This window comes from Pleurodeles waltl, chromosome 8 (genome assembly GCF_031143425.1).
Source record: "Pleurodeles waltl isolate 20211129_DDA chromosome 8, aPleWal1.hap1.20221129, whole genome shotgun sequence".
Lineage (NCBI taxonomy): Eukaryota > Metazoa > Chordata > Amphibia > Caudata > Salamandridae > Pleurodeles > Pleurodeles waltl.
In genome coordinates, this window is record NC_090447.1 from 768,518,707 (window position 1) to 768,540,781 (window position 22,075).

The window sequence follows — 22,075 nt, forward strand, 5'->3', positions numbered from 1 at the left end:
ACGTATTCGGAGTTGCAGCTTGATATTCATGACTGAAACGAGGTACAGTCTGATCACTCGAGGGGTCATTTTTTTGGATGGCTAGGATTATACTGACTTTATATGCCATAAAAAACTAAAATAGTGTCTACCTTGTCATTTTAATCAATTTACAGTATGATAATGCAAGTTTTGTACTGCTAATCAATTAGAAAAAATGGGTTTCTTGTTTCTCACACAGCAATCAACAGTTCTTCTCTTTTTGGAAGAAAGGTCACGTCCAAATCAGATCGCGTTGCCAGAGATATTGCTAAAACCATCTTAACGACTAATCAAGGTACAGAGATTTCTATATATTATCTATATCCCTCTGCTATAGTCATTTGTTTTCTTTGAATGTCTTAAGCAGCACAATGTGCTTTCAGATTTATATGCTAGGTAGTTAGAAAATGCAAAGTTACTGCAAAAATCAGAGTGAGAAAGTGGCAAGTATTGAAACTCATACAGTTACAGCCCATCTATGGACCCATTGAGTGTGTGGGTGTCTGTGTTTAGTGCTTCATAAGCTCTGTGTTATATAATGATCTGACCAGAGACAAAAATAGGGAACTTAGCTATCTTGAGCCAAAAGGGCTAATTGTATGGTGCGCATTTTCTTTAAAAATCCATTCAGTACATTCAAGTCCAAGAGCACCTGGTCTAAAGACCGATATCAAGATTAGGGTACACTTACATTAAAAGTTAAAAATAATGATTTTACAGCCAATTATTGTTATAGGTGCTGTTTAGTTAAAGCAGGCACACTGAACATATTTATGACTTTCTAAAGGCTTCTAATTTTAATGGGAATTATGTCAGGATTACAAAGACTAGGAGGGGTCCAAAGACACACATTTCTTTGCCAATTTCTTACACATTGGAAGGTTTTAGACATCAAATGCAATACTAGAGGGCTGGCATTAAGGCATGCTGGAACAGTGCAGTTAGCACGTTAGGTTATTGCTCTTGTGCTCCAGTAGTCAATGGCTATTACTTTCTGTGTCACTTGTGACCTTCCGAATCAGCCTAGGATCAGCCATACAATAGGACTTGATATCCACTTATCAAGAGCCTAGCAGTTGTACATTTTGCACCTGCTTTTGGCTGCGGCTTTAGTACATCATCTGACATATTTGTTTCAGTTCTTCAGAACCCTCTCATTTCCTTCCCTCCAATATGTTGATGTTTGAATTGTTTTCTTGCTTGGGATATCTGCTACCTCATACTGTTGGTCTTAAAGCTGTCCATCCCCCTTCCTCTTTCCTGGTTGTCTAAAATAGTTGTCAGTTTTCTCAGCAATCATCATAGCAAACTTGAAAGAAGTACAGAGGTGGCAGGGTTTCCGTTGGAAAACTAGACAACAATTCTTCCAGATTGGTTCCCCACCTGCTGCTCTGAATGCTGAGATCTGGAGGTATGGGTATGATTCCCTTGCCCATTTCCCCCTCTCTCTGTATGGTGTACTACCATAACGTGATATCACTGATGATGATGAAGGGAGGGTCAGGCTCACACCGGATTCATCTTGCTGTCACTTTCTAAAACTGTTGGGATCTTTTATAGATGTAATGCAGTAATGTCCCATGGAACAAAATCTTAATCACAGTATTATTATAAGTAAAGAGTTAAGAGCAGGCAGTACACAATGCTGTAAATCTGATACATTGTGGAAGGAAAGTTGATGCCACACCCAGCAAACATGTCATAGTTTAGTGATTGGCAACCGGGATACTGTGTGAAATTGTGGTGCTGGTAGAGAGGTGTAAGAGCCCTACTCACGCAGCAGCCAAAATCTTTTTCAGGGTGAACCACAAAAGTTGCTAAATTAACCTATGCTTGACTTTATGGCAGCAGCTTGGCACAAAAGTAGTCATGCTAACTTAGAGTCAATGTGTAAAGTATTTATGCAGCACAGAAACAGTAAAAGAGTGAAAACCCAACACAAAAACCCCCCACAATTTTAGAAAAATTCAGTCAAATTTAATACATTATTTGACACTGAAGCAACAAAAATCCAATCAGTAGAATCGAGATATGCAATTTCAAGGATTTAAGTTAAGTATAGCGCCTAAAAGCATAAAGCACCACTCACGGTTATCTGATCATACAGGACCGGGTGAAAGTCACAAGTTCAGCCTGACTGTGATGGAGCACAGGCTGGATACAGGAACCTGGTTTGGCGCAATATGTCCAGTCCATAGTGGAGAAAGTACGAAGAGCAGCCCAGGCATTGCAGATGGTCGTTGCTATGTAGCAAGAAGATCCTATTGGGCGTTGCAGTGGTTGTTCACCAGACTTCTCCATTGGTGGTTGTCATGGGCAGCAAGATCAATCTTTAGGAATTTTCCTTTACTCCCAGGAGGAGCTCAACTGATGCTGCACCAGGGGCCCAGGTCCTGGGAGGCACCTCTTGGAGATCAGGAACTCATGCCAACAGAGGCCAGCAGGGCTCAGGCAGGTCCAGTTGCACACCTATTCAGGGCCATTGCACAAGGTCAGCTGGGCAGTTGCAGAGAGGGCTCTGGAGTTTGCAATGTCCCTATAACTTAGAACAGGAGATTGATAAATTGATCCCTCGGAGGCACTTCAGGTATCCTGGGATGAAGGGAGCAAGTCCAGTCTTCCTCCTCAGACAACAGGATAGGCTGCTTCAGACAGCATTGCAGCCCTCAGGTAGCAGGGCAGTCCTCTGGCACTAGGGCAGTCCTTCTTTGGTAGTATCTACAGGTCCAGGATTGCACTGAAGTGTGGGTCTGAGTGTCCTAATTCTATACCTGGTACCATTTCTTAAGTGATAGAAATGCCTGGAGGCTACCCTCACAGAAGTTTCTGGAATTTCCTACCTGACTGCCTTGGTCCGAGGATGTCTGTAGTCACAAAAGGCTAGTGTGAAGTTCTTTGTGTCTGAGCTGAGGCAGTGTCTTTGAAGTGCAAGTGGGGCTCTGCATCGCTCTGCCCCCATCCTGCCATGATAGCCCTTCCTGCCAACATCAAGTCTCACTGTTGTGTGGCTGTCTGGGAAGAATACACATGGTCAACTCCCAATCACGCCTAGTCGTGTGACACAGGAGTAGGCTGCAAGTACCAAATAGGACAAGGGAATGAGAACTTTATAAAAGTGGCATTTTCAGAAGTGTGACTTTAAAAGCAACCAACTTTACCATTAACCCCTTCGCTGCCAGGGCTTTTCCCCCTCCTGTGCCAGGCCTTTTTTTGCCTATTTGGGGCAGTTCGCGCTTAGGCCCTCATAACTTTTTGTCCACATAAGCTAACCAAGCCAAATTTGCGTCCTTTTTTTCCAACATCCTAGGTATTCTAGAGGTACCCAGACTTTGTGGGTTCCCCTGAAGGAGGCCAAGAAATTGGCCAAAATACAGGGAAAATTTCGTTTTTTTCAAAACAATTGGAAAAAGTGGCTGCAGAAGAAGGCTTGTGGTTTTTCCCCTGAAAATGGCATCAACAAAGGGTTTGCGGTGCTAAACTCAGCAGCTTCCCAGCTTTCAGGAACAGGCAGACTTGAATCAGAAAACCCAATTTTCCAACACAATTTTGGCATTTTACTGGGACATACCCCATTTTTGCAATTTTTTGTGCTTTCAGCCTCCTTCCAGTCAGTGACAGAAATGGGCATGAAACCAATGCTGGATCTCAGAAACCTAAACATTTCTGAAAAGTAGACAAAATTCTGAATTCAGCAAGGGGTCATTTGTGTAGATCCTACAAGGATTTCCTACAGAAAATAACAACTGAAAAAGAAAAATATTGAAATTGAGGTGAAAAAAACATAAATGTTTCTCTACGTTTTACTCTGTAACTTTTCCCTGCAATGTCAGATTATCGAAAGCAATATTTCGTTACGTCTGCTGGACTCCTCTGGTTGTGGGGATATATAGGGCTTGTAGGTTCATCAAGAACCCGAGGAACCCAGAGCCAATAAATGAGCTGCACCCTGCAGTGCGTTTTCATTCTATACCGGTTATACAGCAATTAATTTGCTGAAATATAAAGAGTAAAAAACTGCTATCAAGAAAATCTTTGTATTTCCAAAAAGGGCACAAGATAAGGTGTTGAGGAGCAGTGGTTATTTGCACATCTATGAATTCCGGGGTGACCATACTAGCATGTGAATTACAGGGCATTTCTCAAATAGATGTCTTTTTTACACACTCTCCTATATTTGGAAGGAAAAAATGTAGAGAAAGACAAGGGGCAATAACACTTTGTTTTGCTAATCTATGTTTCCCCAAGTCTCCCGATAAAAATGATACCTCACTTGTGTGGGTAGGCCTAGCGCCCGCGACAGGAAACGCCCCAAAGTGCAACGTGGACACATCCAAATTTTTGGAAGAAAACAGAGGTGTTTTTTGCGAAGTGCCTACCTGTAGATTTTGGCCTCTAGCTCAGCCGGCACCTAGGGAAACCTACCAAACCTGTGCATTTCTGAAAACTAGAGACCTAGGGGAATCCAAGGAGGGGTGACTTGCGGGGCTCGGACCAGGTTCTGTTACCCAGAATCCTTTGCAAACCTCAAAATTTGGCTAAAAAAACACATGTTCCTCACATTTCTGTGGCAGAAAGTTCTGGAATCTGAGAGGAGCCACAAATTTCCTTCCACCCAGCGTTTCCCCAAGTCTCCCGATAAAAATGATACCTCACTTGTGTGGGTAGGCCTAGCGCCCGCGACAGGAAACGCCCCAAAGCGCAACGTGGACACATCCACATTTTTGGAAGAAAACAGAGGTGTTTTTTGCGAAGTGCCTACCTGTAGATTTTGGCCTCTAGCACAGCTGGCACCTAGGGAAACCTACCAAACCTGTGCATTTCTGAAAAGTAGAGACCTAGGGGAATCCAAGATGGGGTGACTTGCGGGGCTCGGACCAGGTTCTGTTACCCAGAATCCTTTGCAAACCTCAAAATTTGGCTAAAAAAACACATGTTCCTCACATTTCTGTGGCAGAAAGTTCTGGAATCTGAGAGGAGCCACAAATTTCCTTCCACCCAGCGTTCCCCCAAGTCTCCCGATAAAAATGATACCTCACTTGTGTGGGTAGGCCTAGCGCCCGCGACAGGAAACGCCCCAAAACGCAACGTGGACACATCCACATTTTTGGAAGAAAACAGAGGTGTTTTTTGCGAAGTGCCTACCTGTAGATTTTGGCCTCTAGCTCAGCCGGCACCTAGAGAAACCTACCAAACCTGTGCATTTCTGAAAACTAGAGACCTAGGGGAATCCAAGATGGGGTGACTTGCGGGGCTCGGACCAGGTTCTGTTACCCAGAATCCTTTGCAAACCTCAAAATTTGGCTAAAAAAACACATGTTCCTCACATTTCTGTGGCAGAAAGTTCTGGAATCTGAGAGGAGCCACAAATTTCCTTCCACCCAGTGTTCCCCCAAATCCCCCGATAAAAATGATACCTCACTTGTGTGGGTAGGCCTAGCGCCCGCGACAGGAAACGCCCCAAAGCGCAACGTGGACACATCCAAATTTTTGGAAGAAAACAGAGGTGTTTTTTGCGAAGTGCCTACCTGTAGATTTTGGCCTCTAGCTCAGCCGGCACCTAGAGAAACCTACCAAACCTGTGCATTTCTGAAAACTAGAGACCTAGGGGAATCCAAGAAGGGGTGACTTGCGGGGCCGGACCAGGTTCTGTTACCCAGAATCCTTTGCAAACCTCAAAATTTGGCTAAAAAAACACATGTTCCTCACATTTCTGAGGCAGAAAGTTCTGGAATCTGAGAGGAGCCACAAATTTCCTTCCACCCAGCGTTCCCCCAAGTCTCCCGATAAAAATGATACCTCACTTGTGTGGGTAGGCCTAGCGCCCGCGACAGGAAACGCCCCAAAGTGCAACGTGGACACATCCAAATTTTTGGAAGAAAACAGAGGTGTTTTTTGCGAAGTGCCTACCTGTAGATTTTGGCCTCTAGCTCAGCCGGCACCTAGGGAAAATTACCAAACCTGTGCATTTCTGAAAACTAGAGACGTAGGGGAATCCAAGGAGGGGTGACTTGCGGGGCTCGGACCAGGTTCTGTTACCGAGAATCCTTTGCAAACCTCAAAATTTGGCTAAAAAAACACATGTTCCTCACATTTCTGTGGCAGAAAGTTCTGGAATCTGAGAGAAGCCACAAATTTCCTTCCACCCAGCGTTCCCCCAAGTCTCCCGATAAAAATGATACCTCACTTGTGTGGGTAGGCCTAGCGCCCGCGACAGGAAACGCCCCAAAGCGCAACGTGGACACATCCACATTTTTGGAAGAAAACAGAGGTGTTTTTTGCGGAGTGCCTACCTGTAGATTTTGGCCTCTAGCTCAGCCGGCACCTAGGGAAACCTACCAAACCTGTGCATTTCTGCAAACTAGAGACCTAGGGGAATCCAAGATGGGGTGACTTGCGGGGCTCGGACCAGGTTCTGTTACCCAGAATCCTTTGCAAACCTCAAAATTTGGCTAAAAAAACACATGTTCCTCACATTTCTGTGGCAGAAAGTTCTGGAATCTGAGAGGAGCCACAAATTTCCTTCCACCCAGCGTTCCCCCAAGTCCCCCGATAAAAATGATACCTCACTTGTGTGGGTAGGCCTAGCGCCTGCGACAGGAAACGCCCCAAAACGCAAAGTGGACACATCCAAATTTTTGGAAGAAAACAGAGGTGTTTTTTGCGAAGTGCCTACCTGTAGATTTTGGCTTCTAGCTCAGCCGGCACCTAGAGAAACCTACCAAACCTGTGCATTTCTGAAAACTAGAGACCTAGGGGAATCCAAGAAGGGGTGACTTGCGGGCCGGACCAGGTTCTGTTACCCAGAATCCTTTGCAAACCTCAAAATTTGGCTTAAAAAACACATGTTCCTCACATTTCTGAGGCAGAAAGTTCTGGAATCTGAGAGGAGCCACAAATTTCCTTCCACCCAGCGTTCCCCCAAGTCTCCTGATAAAAATGATACCTCACTTGTGTGGGTAGGCCTAGCGCCCGCGACAGGAAACGCCCTAAAGCGCAACGTGGACACATCCAATTTTTTGAAAGAAAACAGAGGTGTTTTTTGCGAAGTGCCTACCTGTAGATTTTGGCCTCTAGCTCAGCCGGCACCTAGGGAAACCTACCAAACCTGTGCATTTCTGAAAACTAGAGACCTAGGGGAATCCAAGGAGGGGTGACTTGCGGGGCTCGGACCAGGTTCTGTTACCCAGAATCCTTTGCAAACCTCTAAATTTGGCTAAAAAAACACATGTTCCTCACATTTCTGTGGCAGAAAGTTCTGGAATCTGAGAGGAGCCACAAATTTCCTTCCACCCAGCGTTCCCCCAAGTCTCCCGATAAAAATGATACCTCACTTGTGTGGGTAGGCCTAGCGCCCGCGACAGGAAACGCCCCAAAGTGCAACGTGGACACATCCAAATTTTTGGAAGAAAACAGAGGTGTTTTTTGCGAAGTGCCTACCTGTAGATTTTGGCCTCTAGCTCAGCCGGCACCTATGGAAACCTACCAAACCTGTGCATTTCTGAAAACTAGAGACGTAGGGGAATCCAAGGAGGGGTGACTTGCGGGGCTCGGACCAGGTTCTGTTACCGAGAATCCTTTGCAAACCTCAAAATTTGGCTAAAAAAACACATGTTCCTCACATTTCTGTGGCAGAAAGTTCTGGAATCTGAGAGGAGCCACAAATTTCCTTCCACCCAGCGTTCCCCCAAGTCTCCCGATAAAAATGATACCTCACTTGTGTGGGTAGGCCTAGCGCCCGCGACAGGAAACGCCCCAAAGCGCAACGTGGACACATCCACATTTTTGGAAGAAAACAGAGGTGTTTTTTGCGGAGTGCCTACCTGTAGATTTTGGCCTCTAGCTCAGCCGGCACCTGGGGAAACCTACCAAACCTGTGCATTTCTGCAAACTAGAGACCTAGGGGAATCCAAGATGGGGTGACTTGCGGGGCTCAGACCAGGTTCTGTTACCCAGAATCCTTTGCAAACCTCAAAATTTGGCTAAAAAAACACATGTTCCTCACATTTCTGTGGCAGAAAGTTCTGGAATCTGAGAGGAGCCACAAATTTCCTTCCACCCAGCGTTCCCCCAAGTCCCCCGATAAAAATGATACCTCACTTGTGTGGGTAGGCCTAGCGCCTGCGACAGGAAACGCCCCAAAACGCAACGTGGACACATCCAAATTTTTGGAAGAAAACAGAGGTGTTTTTTGCGAAGTGCCTACCTGTAGATTTTGGCTTCTAGCTCAGCCGGCACCTAGAGAAACCTACCAAACCTGTGCATTTCTGAAAACTAGAGACCTAGGGGAATCCAAGAAGGGGTGACTTGCGGGCCGGACCAGGTTCTGTTACCCAGAATCCTTTGCAAATCTCAAAATTTGGCTAAAAAAACACATGTTCCTCACATTTCTGAGGCAGAAAGTTCTGGAATCTGAGAGGAGCCACAAATTTCCTTCCACCCAGCGTTCCCCCAAGTCTCCCGATAAAAATGATACCTCACTTGTGTGGGTAGGCCTAGCGCCCACAACAAGAAACGCCCCAAAGCGCAACGTGGACACATCCAAATTTTTGGAAGAAAACAGAGGTGTTTTTTGCGAAGTGCCTACCTGTAGATTTTGGCCTTTAGCTCAGCCGGCACCTGGGGAATCCTACCAAACCTGTGCATGTCTGAAAACTAGAGACCTAGGGGAATCCAAGATGGGGTGACTTGCGGGGCTCGGACCAGGTTCTGTTACCCAGAATCCTTTGCAAACCTCTAAATTTGGCTAAAAAAACACATGTTCCTCACATTTCTGTGGCAGAAAGTTCTGGAATCTGAGAGGAGCCACAAATTTCCTTCCACCCAGCGTTCCCCCAAGTCTCCCGATAAAAATGATACCTCACTTGTGTGGGTAGGCCTAGCGCCCGCGACAGGAAACGCCCCAAAGCGCAACGTGGACACATCCACATTTTTGGAAGAAAACAGAGGTGTTTTTTGCGAAGTGCCTACCTGTAGATTTTGGCCTCTAGCTCAGCCGGCACCTAGGGAAACCTACCAAACCTGTGCATTTCTGAAAACTAGAGACCTAGGGGAATCCAAGATGGGGTGACTTGCGGGGCTCGGACCAGGTTCTGTTACCCAGAATCCTTTGCAAACCTCCAAATTTGGCTAAAAAAACACATGTTCCTCACATTTCTGTGGCAGAAAGTTCTGGAATCTGAGAGGAGCCACAAATTTCCTTCCACCCAGCGTTCCCCCAAGTCTCCCGATAAAAATGATACCTCACTTGTGTGGGTAGGCCTAGCGCCCGCGACAGGAAACGCCCCAAAGCGCAACGTGGACACATCCACATTTTTGGAAGAAAACAGAGGTGTTTTTTGCGAAGTGCCTACCTGTAGATTTTGGCCTCTAGCTCAGCCGGCACCTAGGGAAACCTACCAAACCTGTGCATTTCTGAAAACTAGAGACCTAGGGGAATCCAAGATGGTGTGACTTGCGGGGCTCGGACCAGGTTCTGTTACCAGGAATCCTTTGCAAACCTCAAAATTTGGCTAAAAAAACACATGTTCCTCACATTTCTGAGGCAGAAAGTTCTGGAATCTGAGAGGAGCCACAAATTTCCTTCCACCCAGCGTTCCCCCAAGTCTCCCGATAAAAATGATACCTCACTTGTGTGGGTAGGCCTAGCGCCCACGACAGGAAACGCCCCAAAGTGCAACGTGGACACATCCACATTTTTGGAAGAAAACAGAGGTGTTTTTTGCGAAGTGCCTACCTGTAGATTTTGGCCTCTAGCTCAGCCGGCACCTAAGGAAACCTACCAAACCTGTGCATTTCTGAAAACTAGAGACGTAGGGGAATCCAAGGAGGGGTGACTTGCGGGGCTCGGACCAGGTTCTGTTACCGAGAATCCTTTGCAAACCTCAAAATTTGGCTAAAAAAAACACATGTTCCTCACATTTCTGTGGCAGAAAGTTCTGGAATCTGAGAGGAGCCACAAATTTCCTTCCACCCAGCGTTCCCCCAAGTCTCCCGATAAAAATGATACCTCACTTGTGTGGGTAGGCCTAGCGCCCGCGACAGGAAACGCCCCAAAGCGCAACGTGGACACATCCACATTTTTGGAAGAAAACAGAGGTGTTTTTTGCGGAGTGCCTACCTGTAGATTTTGGCCTCTAGCTCAGCCGGCACCTAGGGAAACCTACCAAACCTGTGCATTTCTGCAAACTAGAGACCTAGGGGAATCCAAGATGGGGTGACTTGCGGGGCTCAGACCAGGTTCTGTTACCCAGAATCCTTTGCAAACCTCAAAATTTGGCTAAAAAAACACATGTTCCTCACATTTCTGTGGCAGAAAGTTCTGGAATCTGAGAGGAGCCACAAATTTCCTTCCACCCAGCGTTCCCCCAAGTCCCCCGATAAAAATGATACCTCACTTGTGTGGGTAGGCCTAGCGCCTGCGACAGGAAACGCCCCAAAACGCAACGTGGACACATCCAAATTTTTGGAAGAAAACAGAGGTGTTTTTTGCGAAGTGCCTACCTGTAGATTTTGGCTTCTAGCTCAGCCGGCACCTAGAGAAACCTACCAAACCTGTGCATTTCTGAAAACTAGAGACCTAGGGGAATCCAAGAAGGGGTGACTTGCGGGCCGGACCAGGTTCTGTTACCCAGAATCCTTTGCAAATCTCAAAATTTGGCTAAAAAAACACATGTTCCTCACATTTCTGAGGCAGAAAGTTCTGGAATCTGAGAGGAGCCACAAATTTTCTTCCACCCAGCGTTCCCCCAAGTCTCCCGATAAAAATGATACCTCACTTGTGTGGGTAGGCCTAGCGCCCACAACAAGAAACGCCCCAAAGCGCAACGTGGACACATCCAAATTTTTGGAAGAAAACAGAGGTGTTTTTTGCGAAGTGCCTACCTGTAGATTTTGGCCTTTAGCTCAGCCGGCACCTGGGGAATCCTACCAAACCTGTGCATGTCTGAAAACTAGAGACCTAGGGGAATCCAAGATGGGGTGACTTGCGGGGCTCGGACCAGGTTCTGTTACCCAGAATCCTTTGCAAACCTCTAAATTTGGCTAAAAAAAACACATGTTCCTCACATTTCTGTGGCAGAAAGTTCTGGAATCTGAGAGGAGCCACAAATTTCCTTCCACCCAGCGTTCCCCCAAGTCTCCCGATAAAAATGATACCTCACTTGTGTGGGTAGGCCTAGCGCCCGCGACAGGAAACGCCCCAAAGCGCAACGTGGACACATCCACATTTTTGGAAGAAAACAGAGGTGTTTTTTGCGAAGTGCCTACCTGTATATTTTGGCCTCTAGCTCAGCCGGCACCTAGGGAAACCTACCAAACCTGTGCATTTCTGAAAACTAGAGACCTAGGGGAATCCAAGATGGGGTGACTTGCGGGGCTCGGACCAGGTTCTGTTACCCAGAATCCTTTGCAAACCTCCAAATTTGGCTAAAAAAACACATGTTCCTCACATTTCTGTGGCAGAAAGTTCTGGAATCTGAGAGGAGCCACAAATTTCCTTCCACCCAGCGTTCCCCTAAGTCTCTCGATACAAATGGTACCTCACTTCTGTGGGTAGGCCTAGCGCCCACGAAAGGAAATGGCCCAAAACACAACGTGGACACAACATATTTTTTCACAGAAAACAGAGGTGTTTTTTGCAAAGTGCCTACCTGTGGAGTTTGGCCTCTAGCTCAGCCGGCACCTAGGAAAACCTACCAAACCTGTGCATTTCTGAAAACTAGAGACCTAGGGGAATCCAAGATGGGGTGACTTGCGGGGCTCGGACCAGGTTCTGTTACCCAGAATCCTTTGCAAACCTCAAAATTTGGCTAAAAAAACACATGTTCCTCGCATTTCTGTGGCAGAAAGTACTGGAATCTGAGAGGGGCCACAAATTTCCTTCCACCCAGCGTTCCCCCAAGTCTCCCGATAAAAATGATACCTCACTTGTGTGGGTAGGCCTAGCGCCCGCGACAGGAAACGCCCCAAAGTGCAACGTGGACACATCCAAATTTTGGGAAGAAAACAGAGGTGTTTTTTGCGAAGTGCCTACCTGTAGATTTTGGCCTCTAGCTCAGCCGGCACCTATGGAAACCTACCAAACCTGTGCATTTCTGAAAACTAGAGACGTAGGGGAATCCAAGGAGGGGTGACTTGCGGGGCTCGGACCAGGTTCTGTGACCGAGAATCCTTTGCAAACCTCAAAATTTGGCTAAAAAAACACATGTTCCTCACATTTCTGTGGCAGAAAGTTCTGGAATCTGAGAGGAGCCACAAATTTCCTTCCACCCAGCGTTCCCCCAAGTCTCCCGATAAAAATGATACCTCACTTGTGTGGGTAGGCCTAGCGCCCGCGACAGGAAACGCCCCAAAGCGCAACGTGGACACATCCACATTTTTGGAAGAAAACAGAGGTGTTTTTTGCGGAGTGCCTACCTGTAGATTTTGGCCTCTAGCTCAGCCGGCACCTAGGGAAACCTACCAAACCTGTGCATTTCTGCAAACTAGAGACCTAGGGGAATCCAAGATGGGGTGACTTGCGGGGCTCAGACCAGGTTCTGTTACCCAGAATCCTTTGCAAACCTCAAAATTTGGCTAAAAAAACACATGTTCCTCACATTTCTGTGGCAGAAAGTTCTGGAATCTGAGAGGAGCCACAAATTTCCTTCCACCCAGCGTTCCCCCAAGTCCCCCGATAAAAATGATACCTCACTTGTGTGGGTAGGCCTAGCGCCTGCGACAGGAAACGCCCCAAAACGCAACGTGGACACATCCAAATTTTTGGAAGAAAACAGAGGTGTTTTTTGCGAAGTGCCTACCTGTAGATTTTGGCTTCTAGCTCAGCCGGCACCTAGAGAAACCTACCAAACCTGTGCATTTCTGAAAACTAGAGACCTAGGGGAATCCAAGAAGGGGTGACTTGCGGGCCGGACCAGGTTCTGTTACCCAGAATCCTTTGCAAATCTCAAAATTTGGCTAAAAAAACACATGTTCCTCACATTTCTGAGGCAGAAAGTTCTGGAATCTGAGAGGAGCCACAAATTTCCTTCCACCCAGCGTTCCCCCAAGTCTCCCGATAAAAATGATACCTCACTTGTGTGGGTAGGCCTAGCGCCCACAACAAGAAACGCCCCAAAGCGCAACGTGGACACATCCAAATTTTTGGAAGAAAACAGAGGTGTTTTTTGCGAAGTGCCTACCTGTAGATTTTGGCCTTTAGCTCAGCCGGCACCTGGGGAATCCTACCAAACCTGTGCATGTCTGAAAACTAGAGACCTAGGGGAATCCAAGATGGGGTGACTTGCGGGGCTCGGACCAGGTTCTGTTACCCAGAATCCTTTGCAAACCTCTAAATTTGGCTAAAAAAACACATGTTCCTCACATTTCTGTGGCAGAAAGTTCTGGAATCTGAGAGGAGCCACAAATTTCCTTCCACCCAGCGTTCCCCCAAGTCTCCCGATAAAAATGATACCTCACTTGTGTGGGTAGGCCTAGCGCCCGCGACAGGAAACGCCCCAAAGCGCAACGTGGACACATCCACATTTTTGGAAGAAAACAGAGGTGTTTTTTGCGAAGTGCCTACCTGTATATTTTGGCCTCTAGCTCAGCCGGCACCTAGGGAAACCTACCAAACCTGTGCATTTCTGAAAACTAGAGACCTAGGGGAATCCAAGATGGGGTGACTTGCGGGGCTCGGACCAGGTTCTGTTACCCAGAATCCTTTGCAAACCTCCAAATTTGGCTAAAAAAACACATGTTCCTCACATTTCTGTGGCAGAAAGTTCTGGAATCTGAGAGGAGCCACAAATTTCCTTCCACCCAGCGTTCCCCTAAGTCTCTCGATACAAATGGTACCTCACTTCTGTGGGTAGGCCTAGCGCCCACGAAAGGAAATGGCCCAAAACACAACGTGGACACAACATATTTTTTCACAGAAAACAGAGGTGTTTTTTGCAAAGTGCCTACCTGTGGAGTTTGGCCTCTAGCTCAGCCGGCACCTAGGAAAACCTACCAAACCTGTGCATTTCTGAAAACTAGAGACCTAGGGGAATCCAAGATGGGGTGACTTGCGGGGCTCGGACCAGGTTCTGTTACCCAGAATCCTTTGCAAACCTCAAAATTTGGCTAAAAAAACACATGTTCCTCACATTTCTGTGGCAGAAAGTACTGGAATCTGAGAGGGGCCACAAATTTCCTTCCACCCAGCGTTCCCCCAAGTCTCCCGATAAAAATGATACCTCACTTGTGTGGGTAGGCCTAGCGCCCGCGACAGGAAACGCCCCAAAGTGCAACGTGGACACATCCAAATTTTTGGAAGAAAACAGAGGTGTTTTTTGCGAAGTGCCTACCTGTAGATTTTGGCCTCTAGCTCAGCCGGCACCTATGGAAACCTACCAAACCTGTGCATTTCTGAAAACTAGAGACGTAGGGGAATCCAAGGAGGGGTGACTTGCGGGGCTCGGACCAGGTTCTGTTACCGAGAATCCTTTGCAAACCTCAAAATTTGGCTAAAAAAACACATGTTCCTCACATTTCTGTGGCAGAAAGTTCTGGAATCTGAGAGGAGCCACAAATTTCCTTCCACCCAGCGTTCCCCCAAGTCTCCCGATAAAAATGATACCTCACTTGTGTGGGTAGGCCTAGCGCCCGCGACAGGAAACGCCCCAAAGAGCAACGTGGACACATCCACATTTTTGGAAGAAAACAGAGGTGTTTTTTTGCGGAGTGCCTACCTGTAGATTTTGGCCTCTAGCTCAGCCGGCACCTAGGGAAACCTACCAAACCTGTGCATTTCTGCAAACTAGAGACCTAGGGGAATCCAAGATGGGGTGACTTGCGGGGCTCAGACCAGGTTCTGTTACCCAGAATCCTTTGCAAACCTCAAAATTTGGCTAAAAAAACACATGTTCCTCACATTTCTGTGGCAGAAAGTTCTGGAATCTGAGAGGAGCCACAAATTTCCTTCCACCCAGCGTTCCCCCAAGTCCCCCGATAAAAATGATACCTCACTTGTGTGGGTAGGCCTAGCGCCTGCGACAGGAAACGCCCCAAAACGCAACGTGGACACATCCAAATTTTTGGAAGAAAACAGAGGTGTTTTTTGCGAAGTGCCTACCTGTAGATTTTGGCTTCTAGCTCAGCCGGCACCTAGAGACACCTACCAAACCTGTGCATTTCTGAAAACTAGAGACCTAGGGGAATCCAAGAAGGGGTGACTTGCGGGCCGGACCAGGTTCTGTTACCCAGAATCCTTTGCAAATCTCAAAATTTGGCTAAAAAAACACATGTTCCTCACATTTCTGAGGCAGAAAGTTCTGGAATCTGAGAGGAGCCACAAATTTCCTTCCACCCAGCGTTCCCCCAAGTCTCCCGATAAAAATGATACCTCACTTGTGTGGGTAGGCCTAGCGCCCACAACAAGAAACGCCCCAAAGCGCAACGTGGACACATCCAAATTTTTGGAAGAAAACAGAGGTGTTTTTTGCGAAGTGCCTACCTGTAGATTTTGGCCTTTAGCTCAGCCGGCACCTGGGGAATCCTACCAAACCTGTGCATGTCTGAAAACTAGAGACCTAGGGGAATCCAAGATGGGGTGACTTGCGGGGCTCGGACCAGGTTCTGTTACCCAGAATCCTTTGCAAACCTCAAAATTTGGCTAAAAAAACACATGTTCCTCACATTTCTGTGGCAGAAAGTTCTGGAATCTGAGAGGAGCCACAAATTTCCTTCCACCCAGCGTTCCCCCAAGTCTCCCGATAAAAATGATACCTCACTTGTGTGGGTAGGCCTAGCGCCCGCGACAGGAAACGCCCCAAAGCGCAACGTGGACACATCCACATTTTTGGAAGAAAACAGAGGTGTTTTTTGCGAAGTGCCTACCTGTAGATTTTGGCCTCTAGCTCAGCCGGCACCTAGGGAAACCTACCAAACCTGTGCATTTCTGAAAACTAGAGACCTAGGGGAATCCAAGATGGGGTGACTTGCGGGGCTCGGACCAGGTTCTGTTACCCAGAATCCTTTGCAAACCTCCAAATTTGGCTAAAAAAACACATGTTCCTCACATTTCTGTGGCAGAAAGTTCTGGAATCTGAGAGGAGCCACAAATTTCCTTCCACCCAGCGTTCCCCCAAGTCTCCCGATAAAAATGATACCTCACTTGTGTGGGTAGGCCTAGCGCCCGCGACAGGAAACGCCCCAAAGCGCAACGTGGACACATCCACATTTTTGGAAGAAAACAGAGGTGTTTTTTGCGAAGTGCCTACCTGTAGATTTTGGCCTCTAGCTCAGCCGGCACCTAGGGAAACCTACCAAACCTGTGCATTTCTGAAAACTAGAGACCTAGGGGAATCCAAGATGGTGTGACTTGCGGGGCTCGGACCAGGTTCTGTTACCAGGAATCCTTTGCAAACCTCAAAATTTGGCTAAAAAAACACATGTTCCTCACATTTCTGAGGCAGAAAGTTCTGGAATCTGAGAGGAGCCACAAATTTCCTTCCACCCAGCGTTCCCCCAAGTCTCCCGATAAAAATGATACCTCACTTGTGTGGGTAGGCCTAGCGCCCGCGACAGGAAACGCCCCAAAGTGCAACGTGGACACATCCACATTTTTGGAAGAAAACAGAGGTGTTTTTTGCGAAGTGCCTACCTGTAGATTTTGGCCTCTAGCTCAGCCGGCACCTAAGGAAACCTACCAAACCTGTGCATTTCTGAAAACTAGAGACGTAGGGGAATCCAAGGAGGGGTGACTTGCGGGGCTCGGACCAGGTTCTGTTACCGAGAATCCTTTGCAAACCTCAAAATTTGGCTAAAAAAACACATGTTCCTCACATTTCTGTGGCAGAAAGTTCTGGAATCTGAGAGGAGCCACAAATTTCCTTCCACCCAGCGTTCCCCCAAGTCTCCCGATAAAAATGATACCTCACTTGTGTGGGTAGGCCTAGCGCCCGCGACAGGAAACGCCCCAAAGCGCAACGTGGACACATCCACATTTTTGGAAGAAAACAGAGGTGTTTTTTGCGGAGTGCCTACCTGTAGATTTTGGCCTCTAGCTCAGCCGGCACCTAGGGAAACCTACCAAACCTGTGCATTTCTGCAAACTAGAGACCTAGGGGAATCCAAGATGGGGTGACTTGCGGGGCTCGGACCAGGTTCTGTTACCCAGAATCCTTTGCAAACCTCAAAATTTGGCTAAAAAAACACATGTTCCTCACATTTCTGTGGCAGAAAGTTCTGGAATCTGAGAGGAGCCACAAATTTCCTTCCACCCAGCGTTCCCCCAAGTCCCCCGATAAAAATGATACCTCACTTGTGTGGGTAGGCCTAGCGCCTGCGACAGGAAACGCCCCAAAACGCAACGTGGACACATCCACATTTTTGGAAGAAAACAGAGGTGTTTTTTGCGAAGTGCCTACCTGTAGATTTTGGCTTCTAGCTCAGCCGGCACCTAGAGAAACCTACCAAACCTGTGCATTTCTGAAAACTAGAGACCTAGGGGAATCCAAGAAGGGGTGACTTGCGGGCCGGACCAGGTTCTGTTACCCAGAATCCTTTGCAAACCTCAAAATTTGGCTTAAAAAACACATGTTCCTCACATTTCTGAGGCAGAAAGTTCTGGAATCTGAGAGGAGCCACAAATTTCCTTCCACCCAGCGTTCCCCCAAGTCTCCCGATAAAAATGATACCTCACTTGTGTGGGTAGGCCTAGCGCCCACAACAAGAAACGCCCCAAAGCGCAACGTGGACACATCCAAATTTTTGGAAGAAAACAGAGGTGTTTTTTGCGAAGTGCCTACCTGTAGATTTTGGCCTTTAGCTCAGCCGGCACCTGGGGAATCCTACCAAACCTGTGCATGTCTGAAAACTAGAGACCTAGGGGAATCCAAGATGGGGTGACTTGCGGGGCTCGGACCAGGTTCTGTTACCCAGAATCCTTTGCAAACCTCTAAATTTGGCTAAAAAAACACATGTTCCTCACATTTCTGTGGCAGAAAGTTCTGGAATCTGAGAGGAGCCACAAATTTCCTTCCACCCAGCGTTCCCCCAAGTCTCCCGATAAAAATGATACCTCACTTGTGTGGGTAGGCCTAGCGCCCGCGACAGGAAACGCCCCAAAGCGCAACGTGGACACATCCACATTTTTGGAAGAAAACAGAGGTGTTTTTTGCGAAGTGCCTATCTGTAGATTTTGGCCTCTAGCTCAGCCGGCACCTAGGGAAACCTACCAAACCTGTGCATTTCTGAAAACTAGAGACCTAGGGGAATCCAAGATGGGGTGACTTGCGGGGCTCGGACCAGGTTCTGTTACCCAGAATCCTTTGCAAACCTCCAAATTTGGCTAAAAAAACACATGTTCCTCACATTTCTGTGGCAGAAAGTTCTGGAATCTGAGAGGAGCCACAAATTTCCTTCCACCCAGCGTTCCCCTAAGTCTCTCGATACAAATGGTACCTCACTTCTGTGGGTAGGCCTAGCGCCCACGAAAGGAAATGGCCCAAAACACAACGTGGACACAACATATTTTTTCACAGAAAACAGAGGTGTTTTTTGCAAAGTGCCTACCTGTGGAGTTTGGCCTCTAGCTCAGCCGTCACCTAGGAAAACCTACCAAACCTGTGCATTTCTGAAAACTAGAGACCTAGGGGAATCCAAGATGGGGTGACTTGCGGGGCTCGGACCAGGTTCTGTTACCCAGAATCCTTTGCAAACCTCAAAATTTAGCTAAAAAAACACATGTTCCTCGCATTTCTGTGGCAGAAAGTACTGGAATCTGAGAGGGGCCACAAATTTCCTTGCACCCAGTGTTCCCCCAAGTCCCCCGATAAAAATGATACCTCACTTGTGTGGGTAGGCCTAGCGCCCGCGACAGGAAACGCCCCAAAGCGCAACGTGGACACATCCAAATTTTTGGAAGAAAACAGAGGTGTTTTTTGCGAAGTGCCTACCTGTAGATTTTGGCCTCTAGCTCAGCTAGAGAAAGCCGGCACCTAGGGAAACCTACCAAACCTGTGCATTTCTGAAAACTAGAGACCTAGGGGAATCCAAGATGGTGTGACTTGCGGGGCTCGGACCAGGTTCTGTTACCCAGAATCCTTTGCAAACCTCAAAATTTGGCTAAAAAAACACATGTTCCTCACATTTCTGAGGCAGAAAGTTCTGGAATCTGAGAGGAGCCACAAATTTCCTTCCACCCAGCGTTCCCCCAAGTCTCCCGATAAAAATGATACCTCACTTGTGTGGGTAGGCCTAGCGCCCGCGACAGGAAACGCCCCAAAGTGCAACGTGGACACATCCACATTTTTGGAAGAAAACAGAGGTGTTTTTTGCGAAGTGCCTACCTGTAGATTTTGGCCTCTAGCTCAGCCGGCACCTAAGGAAACCTACCAAACCTGTGCATTTCTGAAAACTAGAGACGTAGGGGAATCCAAGGAGGGGTGACTTGCGGGGCTCGGACCAGGTTCTGTTACCGAGAATCCTTTGCAAACCTCAAAATTTGGCTAAAAAAACACATGTTCCTCACATTTCTGTGGCAGAAAGTTCTGGAATCTGAGAGGAGCCACAAATTTCCTTCCACCCAGCGTTCCCCCAAGTCTCCCGATAAAAATGATACCTCACTTGTGTGGGTAGGCCTAGCGCCCGCGACAGGAAACGCCCCAAAGCGCAACATGGACACATCCACATTTTTGGAAGAAAACAGAGGTGTTTTTTGCGGAGTGCCTACCTGTAGATTTTGGCCTCTAGCTCAGCCGGCACCTAGGGAAACCTACCAAACCTGTGCATTTCTGCAAACTAGAGACCTAGGGGAATCCAAGATGGGGTGACTTGCGGGGCTCGGACCAGGTTCTGTTACCCAGAATCCTTTGCAAACCTCAAAATTTGGCTAAAAAAACACATGTTCCTCACATTTCTGTGGCAGAAAGTTCTGGAATCTGAGAGGAGCCACAAATTTCCTTCCACCCAGCGTTCCCCCAAGTCCCCCGATAAAAATGATACCTCACTTGTGTGGGTAGGCCTAGCGCCTGCGACAGGAAACGCCCCAAAACGCAACGTGGACACATCCACATTTTTGGAAGAAAACAGAGGTGTTTTTTGCGAAGTGCCTACCTGTAGATTTTGGCTTCTAGCTCAGCCGGCACCTAGAGAAACCTACCAAACCTGTGCATTTCTGAAAACTAGAGACCTAGGGGAATCCAAGAAGGGGTGACTTGCGGGCCGGACCAGGTTCTGTTACCCAGAATCCTTTGCAAACCTCAAAATTTGGCTTAAAAAACACATGTTCCTCACATTTCTGAGGCAGAAAGTTCTGGAATCTGAGAGGAGCCACAAATTTCCTTCCACCCAGCGTTCCCCCAAGTCTCCCGATAAAAATGATACCTCACTTGTGTGGGTAGGCCTAGCGCCCGCGACAGGAAACGCCCCAAAGCGCAACGTGGACACATCCAATTTTTTGAAAGAAAACAGAGGTGTTTTTTGCGAAGTGCCTACCTGTAGATTTTGGCCTCTAGCTCAGCCGGCACCTAGGGAAACCTACCAAACCTGTGCATTTCTGAAAACTAGAGACCTAGGGGAATCCAAGGAGGGGTGACTTGCGGGGCTCGGACCAGGTTCTGTTACCCAGAATCCTTTGCAAACCTCTAAATTTGGCTAAAAAAACACATGTTCCTCACATTTCTGAGGCAGAAAGTTCTGGAATCTGAGAGGAGCCACAAATTTCCTTCCACCCAGCGTTCCCCCAAGTCTCCCGATAAAAATGATACCTCACTTGTGTGGGTAGGCCTAGCGCCCGCGACAGGAAACGCCCCAAAGTGCAACGTGGACACATCCACATTTTTGGAAGAAAACAGAGGTGTTTTTTGCGAAGTGCCTACCTGTAGATTTTGGCCTCTAGCTCAGCCGGCACCTAAGGAAACCTACCAAACCTGTGCATTTCTGAAAACTAGAGACGTAGGGGAATCCAAGGAGGGGTGACTTGCGGGGCTCGGACCAGGTTCTGTTACCGAGAATCCTTTGCAAACCTCAAAATTTGGCTAAAAAAACACATGTTCCTCACATTTCTGTGGCAGAAAGTTCTGGAATCTGAGAGGAGCCACAAATTTCCTTCCACCCAGCGTTCCCCCAAGTCTCCCGATAAAAATGATACCTCACTTGTGTGGGTAGGCCTAGCGCCCGCGACAGGAAACGCCCCAAAGCGCAACATGGACACATCCACATTTTTGGAAGAAAACAGAGGTGTTTTTTGCGGAGTGCCTACCTGTAGATTTTGGCCTCTAGCTCAGCCGGCACCTAGGGAAACCTACCAAACCTGTGCATTTCTGCAAACTAGAGACCTAGGGGAATCCAAGATGGGGTGACTTGCGGGGCTCGGACCAGGTTCTGTTACCCAGAATCCTTTGCAAACCTCAAAATTTGGCTAAAAAAACACATGTTCCTCACATTTCTGTGGCAGAAAGTTCTGGAATCTGAGAGGAGCCACAAATTTCCTTCCACCCAGCGTTCCCCCAAGTCCCCCGATAAAAATGATACCTCACTTGTGTGGGTAGGCCTAGCGCCTGCGACAGGAAACGCCCCAAAACGCAACGTGGACACATCCACATTTTTGGAAGAAAACAGAGGTGTTTTTTGCGAAGTGCCTACCTGTAGATTTTGGCTTCTAGCTCAGCCGGCACCTAGAGAAACCTACCAAACCTGTGCATTTCTGAAAACTAGAGACCTAGGGGAATCCAAGAAGGGGTGACTTGCGGGCCGGACCAGGTTCTGTTACCCAGAATCCTTTGCAAACCTCAAAATTTGGCTTAAAAAACACATGTTCCTCACATTTCTGAGGCAGAAAGTTCTGGAATCTGAGAGGAGCCACAAATTTCCTTCCACCCAGCGTTCCCCCAAGTCTCCCGATAAAAATGATACCTCACTTGTGTGGGTAGGCCTAGCGCCCGCGACAGGAAACGCCCCAAAGCGCAACGTGGACACATCCAATTTTTTGAAAGAAAACAGAGGTGTTTTTTGCGAAGTGCCTACCTGTAGATTTTGGCCTCTAGCTCAGCCGGCACCTAGGGAAACCTACCAAACCTGTGCATTTCTG

The 22,075-nt window shown here is 47.5% G+C and overlaps 1 protein-coding gene across 1 annotated transcript in view; it reads left to right on the top strand.

The window, feature by feature from the left end:
- The window catches only part of ADGRG2 (adhesion G protein-coupled receptor G2), a 904,627-nt gene that overhangs the window by 397,033 nt on the left and 485,519 nt on the right, over nt 1–22,075 (top strand). The window contains exon 5 of the mRNA XM_069205012.1: nt 221–316. Coding sequence (XP_069061113.1) covers nt 221–316 — 96 coding nt within the window. The remainder of the gene's footprint in view (nt 1–220; nt 317–22,075) is intronic.